The sequence below is a fragment of the Stenella coeruleoalba genome (assembly GCF_951394435.1).
Source record: "Stenella coeruleoalba genome assembly, chromosome: 5".
Lineage (NCBI taxonomy): Eukaryota > Metazoa > Chordata > Mammalia > Artiodactyla > Delphinidae > Stenella > Stenella coeruleoalba.
In genome coordinates this window covers 63856571-63871765 of record NC_137150.1, presented here as the reverse complement: position 1 = coordinate 63871765, position 15195 = coordinate 63856571, and the positions used below count along the sequence as shown (strand labels likewise).

Sequence of the window (15195 nt, the reverse complement as noted above, 5' to 3'; positions counted from 1 at the left end):
GTGGTAGAAGGAGTATGAAACATAGATCCAGATTGTAAAGAAAGGAAAATTCCCCAGGGAATATAAATCATATCATGAGAATTTTAGGTCTGACAGTCGTGGGGCTCTGGCTTCCCAATGATGTTTTCCTGCCTTGGGAAAGTGGAACTGACTTGAGAGATCCAGAATCTGTCTGCTTTAGGGCCCCCTAAGGAGAAGGAATAGCTGCAGGTAGTCCAAGCTTCTCTTCTTCTTTCTGTCCCTTGCATTAATGTAAAGCAGTGCTTATAAACACTGGCATGCATCCGAATCCCCAGGGCTCTATAAAACACAAATTGCTGGACCACCCTGAATTTCTGGAGATCTGGGGTGGGTTCTGAGAATTTGCTTTTCTTACATGGTCCCAGTTGATGCCAATACTGCTGGTGTGAGGACCACACTTTAAGAACCACTGATAGGAAATTTTACTTGCTATGATACTCATAAAACATTAGACAAATAATTCCCATGACAACCCTGTGAAACATGTACTACTACTATTATTATACCCATTTAGAGATGAAGAACGCTGGTTTAATGTCACATACTAGTAAGTGGTAGAGCCAAGATTTGAATTCTGTTCTAATTCCAATGCCAGACCTGTGCTTGGTGCTTTGGGAAGAAGGTTCCCTGACACTGGATGTGAGTCATTTTCCCCAGGCGTTAGTTTTGTGGAGGAGGCCTCCTCTCATGCTCTTATCCCTACATCAGCCCCTCAGCTCTGGAGTCCAGAATCGGACCTTGGTCCTGATGCTTATAGCCCCATTTCTTTAGCATTTCCGCTGTAGCGTGCCCCTAATGGCAGGGCCGAGTGAACACTCTCCCACATTTTTTGAGAGCAAAGGTGGCCCCAGGGCAAGAACTTAATTTTTTTCCAAAGTCTCATGTTTTACCTCAAACTTCCTGAATATTTTGCATTCTATGCCATTCTCTGTTCATGTTTAATATGATGTAGATGTTTTCCCCCTCAAATAATATTGGCTTTCCAGGTGCATGCCATGGTTTTTCCTCTGGCTTCTAATTTACCTTCCAGTTTGAGGATGAGGATTTAGGCTCTCCATAGCTGGTTTATTGATGGTATCAGCACTTAGCACAGGACCTGGCACTTCGGTACTCAGTAGGTATTCATCCAGAGGTGTGATGGTAAAAGAAAGACCATGGGCTTTGGAACTAAACAGACTTGAGTTCAAATACCAGTTCTGTCACTTACTGATGGATGAACTTAAGAGAATCACTCTGGGGCTGTTTTTACAGCTGTAAAATGGGCATCAAAATACCTTGCTCTCAGGGGTTGTTGACTATTACAGATGCAGTGTGCAAAGCACCAGATGTGTGATAGTCTATAAATGAAGTTTGCTGCTATGGCTTCTATTTTAATGACTTGTATAACAGATAAACAAATAAGTGAATGAATGAGCCCACTTGAGCTGTGATGGCCCTGGGATTTAAACACTCCCCAATCTGACACTGCCTGCCTGTACCAAAGGCAGCCCCTCAAGTAGCAGGTCTCAGCTTCTCCCGGGAGACTGCATGCGTCTCCTGGCTACCAGTCCCCTGCACCTGGGCAGCTCTGTTCAGCCTGACATTTTCACACCTCCGCCAGAGCAGGGCTTCTCATGTTCACTCTGAGACCACTAATGAGATGCAGAATCCTCAAATGCAAGTCCTCTCTGAATTCTTACGGGTAGCACACAAATCCAAGGCTTTTGTTTTTATGTTTGTGTAAGGACTTATATACTGGTAATTTACTAAATGAGTTATTAGGGATTACTCATAGTTGCTACTCATGAAATCAAATTAGGTCATTACCAAGTTCTCCAGGGGCTCTAATTGGGTTATCTGTGAAGTCAAGCTGCTTCTAAATGTTCAGCAACCACTGGCTCCTCACTCAGCCAGATGGTTCGAGAATCCTGTGACCTGGGGGAAAGTCATGCCGTTATCATTGCAATGTCAGACTTGTTTTGAGTTAGTTGTGGTGTTCAGCTACTGCTATTCTTGCTTTTTAATTAGAAATGGTAGTTCATTTAACTTCATCATTATCCCATTAGTTTGTGGAGGCTATTTGGTTAACCCGACAGCATGCAGTGATACATATTTGCCTCAAAGGTATTTTAGGCCTATAATTTTCCAGTTACTAGATTTTAAGACATGAGCAAGCTGCAGTTCAAGCATGAATCATGCATACTCTCTTGCTAAACAGATACATATGTAATCTGAACCCAAACATGCTTCTTTAGTTGTTTCGGTTATTTATGACTGCATAACTAACTATCCTAAAGCGTAGTGGCTCAACCGTTATTTTATTATTCTGCGTGATTCTGTGCATCCAGAACTGGGGCAGGGCTCAGCGGGGACAGCTTATCTCCAACTCCACGTCATGTCTATAGAGCTGTAAAATGCAAAGTGGCTTCACGTCCGGCATCACAGCCAGGGTGGCGTACGTGACTGCGTGCTGGCTGGCTGGCTTGACTGGGATCTCACCACAGGGGCTTCAGGTGTCATCATCAGTTGGGTTGCTTGGTTCTCCTCCCTCTGTCCACATGGTTTCTCTGTGATCTCTCCAGCAAGGTGGCTGAACTCCTGACATGGCAGTCCAGTGCTTCCAAGAGCGCAAAAGTGGAAGCTGTCAGGCCTTCAGGCTTAGGCCTGACACTGCCACAACATCACTTCTACTGCAAGTTAAAGCAAGTCACAGGCACAGCCCAGACTCAAGGGATAGAAAATAAAAAGGACGTGAATGTCAGGAGGCATGAACCATCAATGCAATAGACTATGACAAAAGTGACAGTCCATTGATGAATTCAAGCAAGTTAACCCCTAGCATACTGTAAGTTAAGCCTAATAAAGTGACTATTATAAGTTTATAGATTATAGTTTATAGTTATAAATTTATGGGTAATTACTTTAATATTAAAATATATACACCAATTCATGTTTTTTATAAGTGACGCAGAACTAATATTATCAATTTTACGTCAACTAGTGTCTTTTGTTCCTCTCCAGTTCTTTGTTAGCACCCAGTCTTTTTTCTATTGGGAAGTGCAAACAGGTGTGGTAGGACTTTTGCTCCATGCAAATAGTCGCAGTGAAAGAAAGTTGAGAACCACTTTTCTAGTGGTCAAGAAATGAACACTTAGAAGTCCTCTAATAACTAGAGCTACAAAGTGGGCAGAACACTGTTTCCACCCTGAAGGAGCTCAGTCTCGCAGGAAAGGGTGGGCAAGTACACTGCAGTGTGGTGGGTGCCGCAATGGAGAAGAGCCCAAGGAGCTATTGGGTAGCAGAGAAGATATGTCCAGCCCCGTCCAGGCAATTAAAGGGAGCTGCTTAGAGTAGGTGATACTTGAACTGAACTCCAGAGGCTGAACAGGAGTTGCAGAGTTGAAGAAGGATCAGCAAGAGCAAAGGCCCAGAGATGGTACAGTTATCAAGATGTGACTTGTCACAAGTCTGGGAAGAGAGAGGGATTTGTATCTTTCTAGTTTTTAGTGATTCTTCCCTTTAAAAAATACGGTCTGTTATAAATCATCAGACGCATATAAACAAGCTCCCCCAATCTGATGCTATATTCATAAATTAATGTCTTTATGAGAGCAAAGAGGAGATGAAGAGGTGTTTGTTCCTGGATAATTGGCGATGGCTGATTCATTGGAATGAATAGAGAGACCTGAGGTGCAATTCAATACCTATTGAATTTGCCATCTTCCTTCTGACTTGTGATTTCCATGCCAGCATCTGTACAGAACAAATAGGATTTGATCCAGTATATGAAATTGCAGAGCTAGGAAATGTGTTCAAAACCATGACTCCCACCCCCTCATTTTTAGACAAGGAAACTGAGGCCAGGGGAGCCGAAGCAAGTGCTAAGAGTGGCATAGCTGTAGGGACGTAAAACACTCTTCTCCCACCCAAGCCTGACAATATCCAATCTGAGTGTTATTTAGAAGATCCTATTACATTTTTTTCTGTCAGCAAAGATGTTCAGGGTGGTAATAAGAAGATTTTGGCACTGCAAAGAGCCTCCAAGAGGGAAGTGATAAGATAGGCTGAAGAAAGATAAATGCCAAGAGATGTCAGCTGGAGCAAGCCCTCTTGTGCAGTAGCCATCATCTCTATCAAAGGATGGAAAACCAGAGGGGACTGTCGCGTGGGAGCATGGTCAGCAGTTACCATCTGGAGAGTCAGGCAGTGTTTCCTGATGGAAATTAAGTATGGTGCAGTTTCACTAAGCTATTTACAAAAACAAGTGGCAGATCCAATTTGGCCTATAGGCAATAGGCCCCTGGTTTAAATAATAGCCTGGGGGGGATTATAGTATATACTCCCGAACAGCAAAGCAATTTTTTTAAGCCCATGTTTTCTACATGTTGTCAGCCTATAGTTAACAAATAAGAAGACATGCAAAATAATTATCCTTTGGCCTAAGAAGAGGCTTTCTCAACGTACCCATAGGATCTGGTGTCATAGTAATTTGTAGCACTATTTGAAAATCTGCCAGTTTCCTTAAATAACAGAAGTAGGTTTATGTAAGTCTTACCTGCATTTAAGTTGCTATAATAGAAAACAAAATACCCGTTATGTGCCTTCCATAAATGTATCCAGTAAATGGAGAAATAAACTGGGATAAAAGCTGTGTTGAGTTATATTTGAAAAGGAAAAAAATTTATATTAATACACTTGTTATTCAATCTTGAATGTGTAAATTTTAAAAAAACAAACCTTATGCCACACCTTCAAGTTATATAAAGGTTTATTAATACATTTCAGACAAACTTCAAAAATATGAATGAAAACACTGAATTATGTTTATTCTAAAAAAAAAAAAAGGAATGGTGCAGTTTCACTAAAAATAGAACTACCATATGATCCAGCAATCCCACTCCTGGGCATATATGTGGAGAAAACCATAATTCGAAAAGACACAGGCACCCCAATGTTCATTGCAGTACTATTTACAATAGCCAGGACATGGAAGCAACCTAGATGGCCATCAACAGAGGAATGGATAAAGAAGATGTGGTACATACAATGGAATATTACTCAGCCATAAAAAAAGAATGCAATAATGCCATTTGCAGCAACATGGATGGACCTAGAGATTATCATACTAACTGAAGTAAGTCAGACAAATAAAGACAAATATCATATTATATCACTTATATGTGGAATCTAAAAAAAAAGTGGTGCAAATGAACTTATTTACAAAACAGAAACAGACTCACAGACTTAGAAAACAAACTTATGGTTACCAAAGGGGAAACATGGAGGGAGGGATAAATTATAAGTTTGGGATTAACAAATACACACTACTCTATGTGAAATAAATTATCAACAATGACCTACTATATAGCACAGGGAACTTTACTCAATAGTCTGTAATAACCTATATGGGAAAAGAATCTGAAGAAGAATGGATATATGTATATGTATAAATGAATCACTTTGCTGTACACCTGAAACTAACACAACATTGTAAATCAATATACTCTAATATAAAACAAAATTTTAAAAAAAGAATGGTGCAGTTTCTTCCACTATGAAGCCAAGCACTAAGCTGCAGTGGAGCAGCAACGATAATAATTTGTTTAGTTATTGCAACATATACCTCTTTACCTTGGTACTCCTTCTTAACTTCAGGAATCTTTCCACCTGCCCTGTGCCTGCTACAGACACAGTAGCGAGGCCCATAGTTCCCTGTGTATATCTGTACCACTCCTCTTACCAGCTGTGTGTTAATTATCTGTTCAGGTATCTGTCTCCCACATGGGACTGTCAGCTCCTACAACAGAAAAATATAGACAATGTATGTGTTCTATGGGAATGCAGCTGGGAGAACAGCTTGGTTTGCTCAAAGAGTTCAAAAAAACTATAGTGACCTTTGTATCTGCAGCCAGACATATGAGTAGTGGTTTGTTTTGGGAAGGAAGGAGTGAAGGGAATTCCAGATAGATTAAAGGCGTGGTGTGTTTGTCAGTCCCTTAACTAACATTTATGAGGTCCTACCATGTGCCAAATACTTTGCTAGGTGCTAGAAGTACACAGTAGGTTGACTTGGCTGTAACGTGGGGCATGTGGAGCCGGAGGTCATTCGAGTAAGGGCGGGGAGGTGAGCTGTGCCACAGATGAAGGATCTTCTGCAACTGGTCAAAGAACCTGCCTTTAATCCTGGAAGCCAATGGAGGCCTCTGAAGGGTTTTAAGCAGGTAAATGCTGCAGTCAAATTTGGTTCTAAATGAGGAGGATATCTATGAAGATATGGAATGATTCATGGGACATTTTGTTAAGTGAAAAAAACAATGTGCAAAAGACAATCTACAACGTGCTACCTTTTGTAGGTAAAGAAGGGGAAATAAGAAAATATCCATATATCTGCTCAATGATGTGAAAATAAGCAGGAAGAATAAACTAGAAAACATAAGTATAGGGTGGGGAAAAGATGATAAGGAGGGGGATGGGAACAGAGTAAAGGGAACGGGGGAAAGCAAGGCTTCTCTGAAGAAACCTTTTTATATAGTTCTGACTTTTGAAACCATACTAAAAAAGAATCAGTGGGAATGGAGGAAAACCCTACAGTGAAATACAAACAGGAATGTATGGGAGTGGGAAAGAACTAACCTAAGTAACTTTTGAAAATAGTCCTTTGAGGATATGCAGTTGGATGAAGACAGAGGAACTATAAATAAATCTTGAACTCTATTTTTCACAGAGATGTGGCTAGCACTTCCGAAACTACTTTCTGTATATTTTAGGGTTGAGAAAATAAGCACATTGTAGATAATGGAAACAGAGTTTGTTGGAGAAGGGAGTTTAACAATATGGAACGACAGAGTGTATGAGAATGAACTTGGGGTTTTTAACATGAATGCATGGATGGATGGATGGATGGACAGACGGACGGGAAGATAGATAAATAGCCAGAGATGAGATATGTGTGTACATGTGAATATATTTCCTAGCTCTGTCCCTGACAGGGCCTAGAAGTAGTGACACCCCAGTAGCAATGAGCATACCTAGTACCCAAACCTTGGTTTCAAAAACCATTCTCCACTAGAAAGAATCAGGGATCTTTGGGAAAATGATTGATTTCAGGACAGTACTGAGGAAGAAAAAGATGATCCTGAAATATTTTGTAGTACCAGAAAATAAAGATGTGATCAGAGAATGATAGGAATATGTCTAAAGAACAAGGAATCACCTTGAATGAGCTTGCTGTGGCCAAATCTGGGACAATTTGAAAATCAAAACAAATAACGATGGTAATGGATTATAAGCCATTGAATAAAGTAAGAGTCCATGAATATAAGTAAATATATATTATATGTAAAAGTAATACACATTTATACTTATGTATTATGTATACTTATATAAACATTTTATATATTTATAGTATATGTAGTATTTATAGTATAAGGTATAGTATAGTATAAAGAAAGAAAGAAGGGAAAACTCTCCCTCACAGTAGAATCCCAACTAATATAGAAGGGAGGATGGAATTAGAAATTCACTATCATAGTAATAATTAATCCAGGAAAGAATCATCAGTGGGTGGTAAAACTAGTGGATAAAAGTTTGATGAGTAATTTAAAATTACAGCAACCTGAAGCAGGATGAGATCGAGTTCTTAAATCTATGTTACAGCACGAAGCACCCAAATGCTGTCAGCTGACTGTCATATTGCTAAGTGGTTGTATTTGCAATAGGATGATAACAATAATTATTTACTGAGTGTCCATTGTGTGATAGGCATTATGCTAGGTGGGGTTTGGGGGGTTTTTTGTTTGTTTTTTGCATATATTAACTCACTCAATCCTAATACTAACTCAGATTTTTTTATTAGTTATTCCCATCTTTAAAATGAGGAAACCAAGATTCAAGAAATGAAAAAAATTGTTTAAAGTCAAATAGTTATAAGAGGCAGAGTCAGGACTCAAATCCCCTGCCTTCTGACTTCAAGTTCTGTGGTGTTCTATCATGTTGTGTGTCTCTGGGTCCTCTTAGAGTTCTGAGCTTCTGAAATGTGCAGAATGATAAGATCAGAGAGGCATTTTTTAAGCAAAAGCATTGGGGGGTTCCTTCTTTATCCTCACCATATTTACTAAGCATCTTGCCTCATATTTCCTGTCTAAAAATAGGAAAGGCAATGCTTAATTTACATGGTTGTTATGAGGACTAAATTAGATAATATATGTAAAGCATAGAGCACAGTATAAAATGTGTCTGGCAGCAGTGTTAATACCAGTTGCAACGCTGAATTCCCTTGTATGGTGGAAAATGTTTCTAAGGGTCCTGCTGTGGGACTGAATTGATAATCAAAGGCCAGATCATAAAGAGCTTTGTGTATCATGAAAAGATTCCCTTTTATTCTATAGGCAATAGAAACCACCGAAGAATTTTATTACTGGGAAAGATGTGATTTGGTTGGCAATTTAGAGCAGACCAAGGGGAAGAACACAAAATCCAAGGCAGGCGGACCAGCAGGACGCTGTTGTCAGAGACCAGGCAGATGAGGGTCTGAGTTAACAAGCCACCTGGCATCGTGGAGAGGAGGGAACACACAATGGACAGTCACACTCCCAGACTGGTGCCTGGGTTTGGCAGGAGAGAAAGGGTGAGGAGCTTAGGTTCAGCCTCAGACCTCTGGCCTGAGTATTGGCTCTTCTTGGGCATGACCAGAATACAGAGCAAGGGCAGGTTGGGGGCATGGAAAGGTGCTGATTCAGGGTAGTTTGGGACAGAGTAGGGAGTCACAGTAGACAGTTGGATATGCAGATCTGGATTGAAGGGAGAGTGCAGGGCTGGAGCAGCATGCCTGGGAGTCATTGAAGCTGTGGAAGTGGATGAGATCCCTGAGGGAAAGGGTGCAATGTGAGGAGAGGGCTGAGGATAGGATTGTGGAAACGCCCAGTATTTAACAATGGCAAAAGAAAAAGTGGAATGAGACTGAGGAGGAACACTTACAAAGATAAAAGAGTTTCCGGGGGGTTGTTTTCTGCAAAGGCCAAGGCTGCATAGAGAGCAAATAAAGCAAAGAAGGCCTGAAAGGTGCCTGTTGGATTTGACAACTGGGTTACTGGTTTTGACCTTAAAAATAAAACAGCCAGTTATTTTACAGCAAAAATGAGTTTATTTGGGAATAGCAGAGGAATTGCAATTCAGAACAAGCAAGCTATAGCAAATGCCATAGGCAAGTCCAAAAAACAAAGAGGAATGTTATTTTATAGAAAAAAAGGAGGAAGTTGGGAGGGGATGTTTTGAATAAAAGTCCATTGGACAAAAGTGGGAGCTCAGGGTGATGACAGTTACTCATTGGTTGAATTGCTAGGGTAGTAGATTTCTTCTAGGCGTTCAATGTACACCTTTTCCCGTTGGGGCCTGTAATTGATGATTCTTTCCTGTTGATGAGTCTTCTGTTGGGGTCTATAATTGACAGTTCTTCCTGCAATTGACATCAGTATTACTGTGTGAGAGCTTCCCCTTTTGGCCTCCTGCCTCCCTCTTAGGTTTTCCTTTATTAAGTTTCACACTGGAAACCTTGGCAAGAGCAGGTGCTAAGAAGCAGAATCCAGTTGGCCAGTGGATTAAGAAGAGAATGACATTTTTTTTTCTTTTTTTTTTTCCTGTGGCATGTGGAATCCTATTTCTCTGACCAGAGATTGAACCCTCATCCCCTGCAGTGGAAGCACCAAGTCTTAACTACTGGACTGCCAGGGAAGCCCCGAGAATTAGACCTTTCAAGGAGAGAAACTAGAATTTGGATGTTCCCAAAGATGCAGGCATCTCACTCCCTTGCCATGCATTTCCTCCTACCGTTGGAGAGTGCTGACTGATGGAAGGTCTTCCTTACAGAGGATCTCCTTACAGAAGATCTCCCTCCAGCACTTTCTCTCAGCTCTAGTTCAGCCTTCCAGGTCCACACCAACCAAGTCTATTTGCCACTGCAGAGAACTGTCCAGATCTGCCACCCCTCCACCATTCCTCATATGCTCCAGACTCCCAGACTTGCCTTCAAGTCTGACTCTCTACGATGGATTCTCTTTTATTAAAACTGGGCTTGTTTTTTGGTAACATTGGTCTTTATTCCTTGTCCTATGAGGTTGATGACTTTTCAACATTTTTTTAACCTCAACCTAGAATAAGAAATACACTTTATATTATGATAGGTGTATACATGTATGTATAACTGAAAGGAGATGCACTCTTATTTTCAATTCCATCTCATTCCGTTGCATTCTATGCTATTGTATTATGTGTTTTTAGAATAGCACACCCCATTAATTTCACAACTCATTAAACTGATTTAATGACTGATGGTAGGACTGATAGAGCCACCATGCTAGGAGGGGCTCAAAGGAAAAGATGCTAAGTTTTTGTCTGAATCCACCCCCTCCCTCCCTCCCTCAGGCTCTCCACAATGGAGCCAGCAGGCCTTCCCTTTAATCATGTTTTTATGGTTCTAAGAGGAAAGAAAACTGCTTCAGTCACTAGGATGTTAGCCAGCCTTGAGGGGAGTGGTATTTGAATTTCCAGAGTGACTCAATGACTCATAAAAGGAAGGTAAGCAGCTCTAATAGTGGAATTTAGAAATCAGTGGAGGAGAGACTGGCTTACCTTTCAAATCACACCACATGAGCTACCGTCATGAGACGGACACCTACAGCCTGAGGCATTTTCATGACTAGAGGATGCCCTTAGGTGGCCCTACTACCACCTCTCACTAGACGCATTTTAAGTTTTCCAGAGTTTGGGAGTATGGCTACCTCTTCGTATAGATCACCTAACCCCCACTCCAGCCAGACAGCTGTCTGGACTTGTGCTGCTCTGGTCTGTATGTCCTCTTCCGAATTCCCTCAGGTGGTTCTCCCCAACCTTGAGAACCATTGCCTCCTATAGAGCTTTCAGCAAAGAACATTGGGTTTTTTTTTTCCTTTACAAGAAAAGATGACTTATGTATTCTAACATTCTCATTCCCAATGTCTTTTCTACTCCTGCCCAGGAAAAGCAAGGATTTCTGAATTTACCGTGACTACAGATAAAAGGATGTTGCCTTAGGAATAGCAGAGATCTTCTCTCAGCTGCTAAACAGTGCCCGCTGCTGCCATAGACACTTGGGTCCTCGAGAAATCTCCTGAAGGACTTGTCCATTGTGTACTTGCAATGAGCCAGGCCCTAGGCTGGGCCTTGGCTACAGCCTGGTGAGCAAAACTCTCTCCCTAGCCTCAAACGCGCACACCCAGGAAAGATGAGTGAAGAACGGTGGGTCTCCCTCACTCCAGAAGAATTTGGCCAACTCCAGAAATATGCAGAATGTGAGTAAATGGATTGACGCATGTGGGGTGGGATTTCCTCTTGGTTGGGGAGAGCATTATTGGAGAGCAGAGTAGTATAATCATTGCAAAGCACAGAGAATGAGATCAGCTTATACCTCCTTATAAAAATAGAATTTGTGTCTTTAAACATAAAACACAATTATCTTTATACTCTATAAAGGATACATGCTCTCCCTAGAAATTTGGAATATACAGGGAAGGAAAATAAAAAGTAGGTTAAAAATCACAGCTAAACTCTATGAACATTTTGGATGCATCCTGTGCATATTGCTGTACGGGGTTGAGTTCCTGAATATACCTTTGTTCTTTTCAGTGTGCATTTTTCACCTAGTGTAATATTGTAAGACTTTTCCCAGGTCATCAAAACCTCTTTATAGCAGAACTTTGGAGGGGCTGCCGGCTGCTTGGTTACAATGTTACTCAGTCATTTGCTTTAATATACTCTTGTGTTTGGACCCAATGCCTTCTTTCAGCAAGATACAGAATTCTGATGGGTGTCTCTTTCTCGACTTTGCTGTGGGAAAACTTGGGCTTTTGCATGGAGCTCTTGGTTTCACTAGTTGCACCCAGGAACAGTTTCAGTGTGTCAAGCCACAGCGGTGGCAAGGCCCGCGGCCGTGCCCCCCGCAGGCCACTCCTAATCCTGACTGGTGACAGGAGTCTGCCCGGGCTGACCGCTGCACTCTGCACACACACAGTGCCCGTCATGGTTGTGCAATGGCACCGATTTTTGCAGAGCCCTTTGTCTGGCAGAGCCCTCAGCTGCACTGCCAACCCCATCTCATTGTTCTAACCCTCTCCCTTCACGTGGATCGTGCTGGTGCTTTTGTAAGTCACTAGGCCTGTAGCGCATTTGACCTGCCCTATAGAGCGTGCCCAGGTGGTCCTCCGAATGCCCTGTAGGCAGCCTGCCCCCCTCCCACAGGGCAGGCAGCCCTTCCACTGGCCTGGGAGCTGGGGGCCGGGCTCGTGCCAGCTCTGGCTCTTGCTCTCTGTGATGTGACAGCCCTAATACCCACCCCACCCTTTAGTCCCCCATCCCCACGGCCGCACGCCCAGCCTCTGTGTCCTCTGAAAGGGTTGCACTAGATGATCTCTCCCCGTGATCCCTCCAGGCCTAACACTCCATGACTACACGTGCTCCCCCTGTAGGGCTACTGGTCCGTCTCTCCTTGGTGACCTGGAGCCCGTGGCCTCTTGTCTGACCGCAGTAGGTTTAGGGAAACTGTGCAGTGTATTGACAGGGAGCAAGGAATCATCCTCCAGGGTAAACTCCATCTAATTCAGCCTACTCCCTAGGTCAGCAAAGTACCAGGCCCTGTCAGGGATGAAAAAGAAGCAGAGAGATAAGGCTTCACCTGAGGAATCTGAATCTTGTTAGGGAGTCAGATATGCACTTGTGATACAAGCAGAGAACAGGCTTAAGACAGAGGGGAAACACCTCTGGCAGAGATGGCTACACGGAGTGCACAAATGAGAAGGGAATTTAGAGCTGGGGGAAACTGATATGAGTGGCTTAGAACAACAGAAAGTCTCTCACAGTTCTGGAGGCCAGAAGTCCAAAATCAAGGTATTGGTAAGGTTGGTTCTTTCTGAGGGCTGTGAGGGAAGGATCTGTGCCAGGCCTTTCTCCTTGGCTTACAGATGACTGTCTTCTGTATCTTCCACACGGTACTCTCTCCCTGTGCACGTGTCTCAGTGTCCAAATTTCCGTTTTTATCAATACATGGACACAGTCTTTTTTCTTTTTTTGTCCTTACTTTTTAAATTTATTTTTTTATTGAAGTATAGTTAATTTACAATGTTGTGTTAATTTCTGCTGTACAGAAAAATGACTCAGTTATACACATATATACATTCTTTTTTGCATTCTTTTCCATTATGGTTTATCCCAGGATGTTGAATATAGTTCCCTGTGCTCTACAGTAGGACCTTGTTATTTATCATTCTATATATAACAGTTTGTATCTACTAACCCCAAACTCCCAGTTCATCCCTCCCCCAACCCCCCTTCTCCTTGGCAACCAGAAGTCTGTTCTTAATGTCTGGACACAGTCATTTTGGATTGGACCCACCCTACTCCAGTAAGACCTCATCTTACCAATAATTAATTACCTCTGAAATGACCCTGTTTCCAAATAAGGTCCCACTCTGCGGCGCCGGGGAATTAGGACTTCAACGTATAAATTTGCAGGGGATACAACTTAACTCATAACAGAGGATTTAGCTGGATGAACTCTGTGGAGAACGGAAGTTTAAAATATGAGTAGTAGATGGTGCAGGGAGGGATAGAAACTGCGGAAGCAAAGGTAAAGGGGCACAAAGGGCGAAGGTGTCTAGGCGGTGGTAAGGAGAGCTTCTGAGCTAGATGGAGAGAAGTGGCAGGAGGGTGGAGAGGAGGACTTGGGAGGGATACGGGTAGCCACAGGCCTTGGGCCCCGCATGTCAAGGCATGGCATTGGGACTGAGGTGGCAAGATGTAGAGCCATGAACCTGGTGGCTACGTGCAAGGTGGCCTGGATGAGGAAGCTGCCAGGGCAGGGAGGGCAGGCAGGTCCTTTGAATGGAATCTCGTTTGAGCTGAGGCACAGAGCTAAGATGGGGAATGTGGCAAGGAACAAATGCTAATGTGTGGGAAATTGCTGTGGAAGTTCCTCACAACTTGTGGAACGAAAGGAAGCCAGCAAAGATACCTCAACGCCTGAGAGTGTGTGGAAAGTGAGGACAGAGGGGTCCAAATGTGGCAAAGCAGTCAAGGAGGGAGGGGTGGAAAGAAACCCGAGTATTTGGTAGGAAATGGCTCCTCTGTGGTCTTTTTCCCCAACCGTAAGCTTTGTCCTTCTCGGACCCATCCTCATTTTGTCCGTGTCCCAGGACTGGATGAGGTGCTCCGGCACCATTTCTAACAGGAGAGGAAAAGAAGATACAGTTCTTTGAAAATGATTAATCCTCAGAGGAAACCCTGAAAAAGGCACTTCTACCAGCTTTAGACGCATTCTGGCATTCAGTCAGATCGCATTGCCATAGCAACCACTCTTCCATAACCACAAAAACAGTAGCTTTACAGTAGCGAAATAACTGAAGTGTACAGCCTGAGAATTGAGAACTTTCTCCAGTGCAGTTCCGGGTGGGAGAGGCCAAGAATTTCAGGACAAGAGGCTTTTTGTATGTCCTGTTTAAATGTCATAAGCCCTGCCACTTCTCTGGGGGAGAAGCCATGTTCAAATACCCTGAGATAAAATATATATTTATTATATATATATATATAATCAACAGTAAACTTAATGTAAATTAAGTTTAACAGTAAACTTAATGTGAACTAAGACTGTAAAGGGCTTGTCAAAAGGATAATGTGACAATTTAAGAATTTTCTTAAATTAAATAAATAAAAACAAGTGTAAAATTTTTGAAAAGCGAAAAGATGAAATTAAAGACACTCATGATCCTATCTTCCAGTGAAAACCACAACTAGTATGTTTGTGTATAAATATAAATATCAAACTACACATACACTACACATATATACATATATATATTTAAAAAACAAACATGCTAGGCTATTTTGCGTGCTGTTTTCTTCACCCTAACAATATGTTTCAGTTATCTATCGCTATGTCCAAACAACTTCAAAACTTGATAGGTTGAAACAACCATTTTGGGGGCTTCCCTGGTGGCGCAGTGGTTGAGAGTCCGCCTGCCGATGCAGGGGACACGGGTTCGTGCCCCGGTCCAGGAAGATCCCACATACCGCGGAGCGGCTGGGCCCGTGAGCCATGGCCGCTGAGCCTGCGCGTCCGGAGCCTGTGCTCCGCAATGGGAGAGGCCACAACAGTGAGAGGCCCGCGTACCA

At 42.5% G+C, this 15195-nt stretch overlaps 1 protein-coding gene across 10 annotated transcripts in view; it reads left to right on the top strand.

Moving 5' to 3' along the window:
* Positions 1–15195, top strand: part of DGKG (diacylglycerol kinase gamma) — a 210109-nt gene that overhangs the window by 23761 nt on the left and 171153 nt on the right. For 8 of the 10 annotated variants that reach the window (XR_013828564.1, XR_013828565.1, XM_079923088.1 and 5 more), the window contains exon 2: positions 11012–11324. The exons of 1 other annotated variant lie outside the window; for it this stretch is intronic. Coding sequence is in view for 7 of the 9 variants with exons in the window: in XM_079923088.1 (XP_079779214.1) it covers positions 11258–11324 (67 nt within the window). In the remaining 2 variants the exon portion in view is untranslated. Of the gene's footprint in view, positions 1–10501; positions 10573–11011; positions 11325–15195 lie in introns of those variants that run through there. One more of the 10 variants, XM_079923085.1, reaches the window with a different exon arrangement.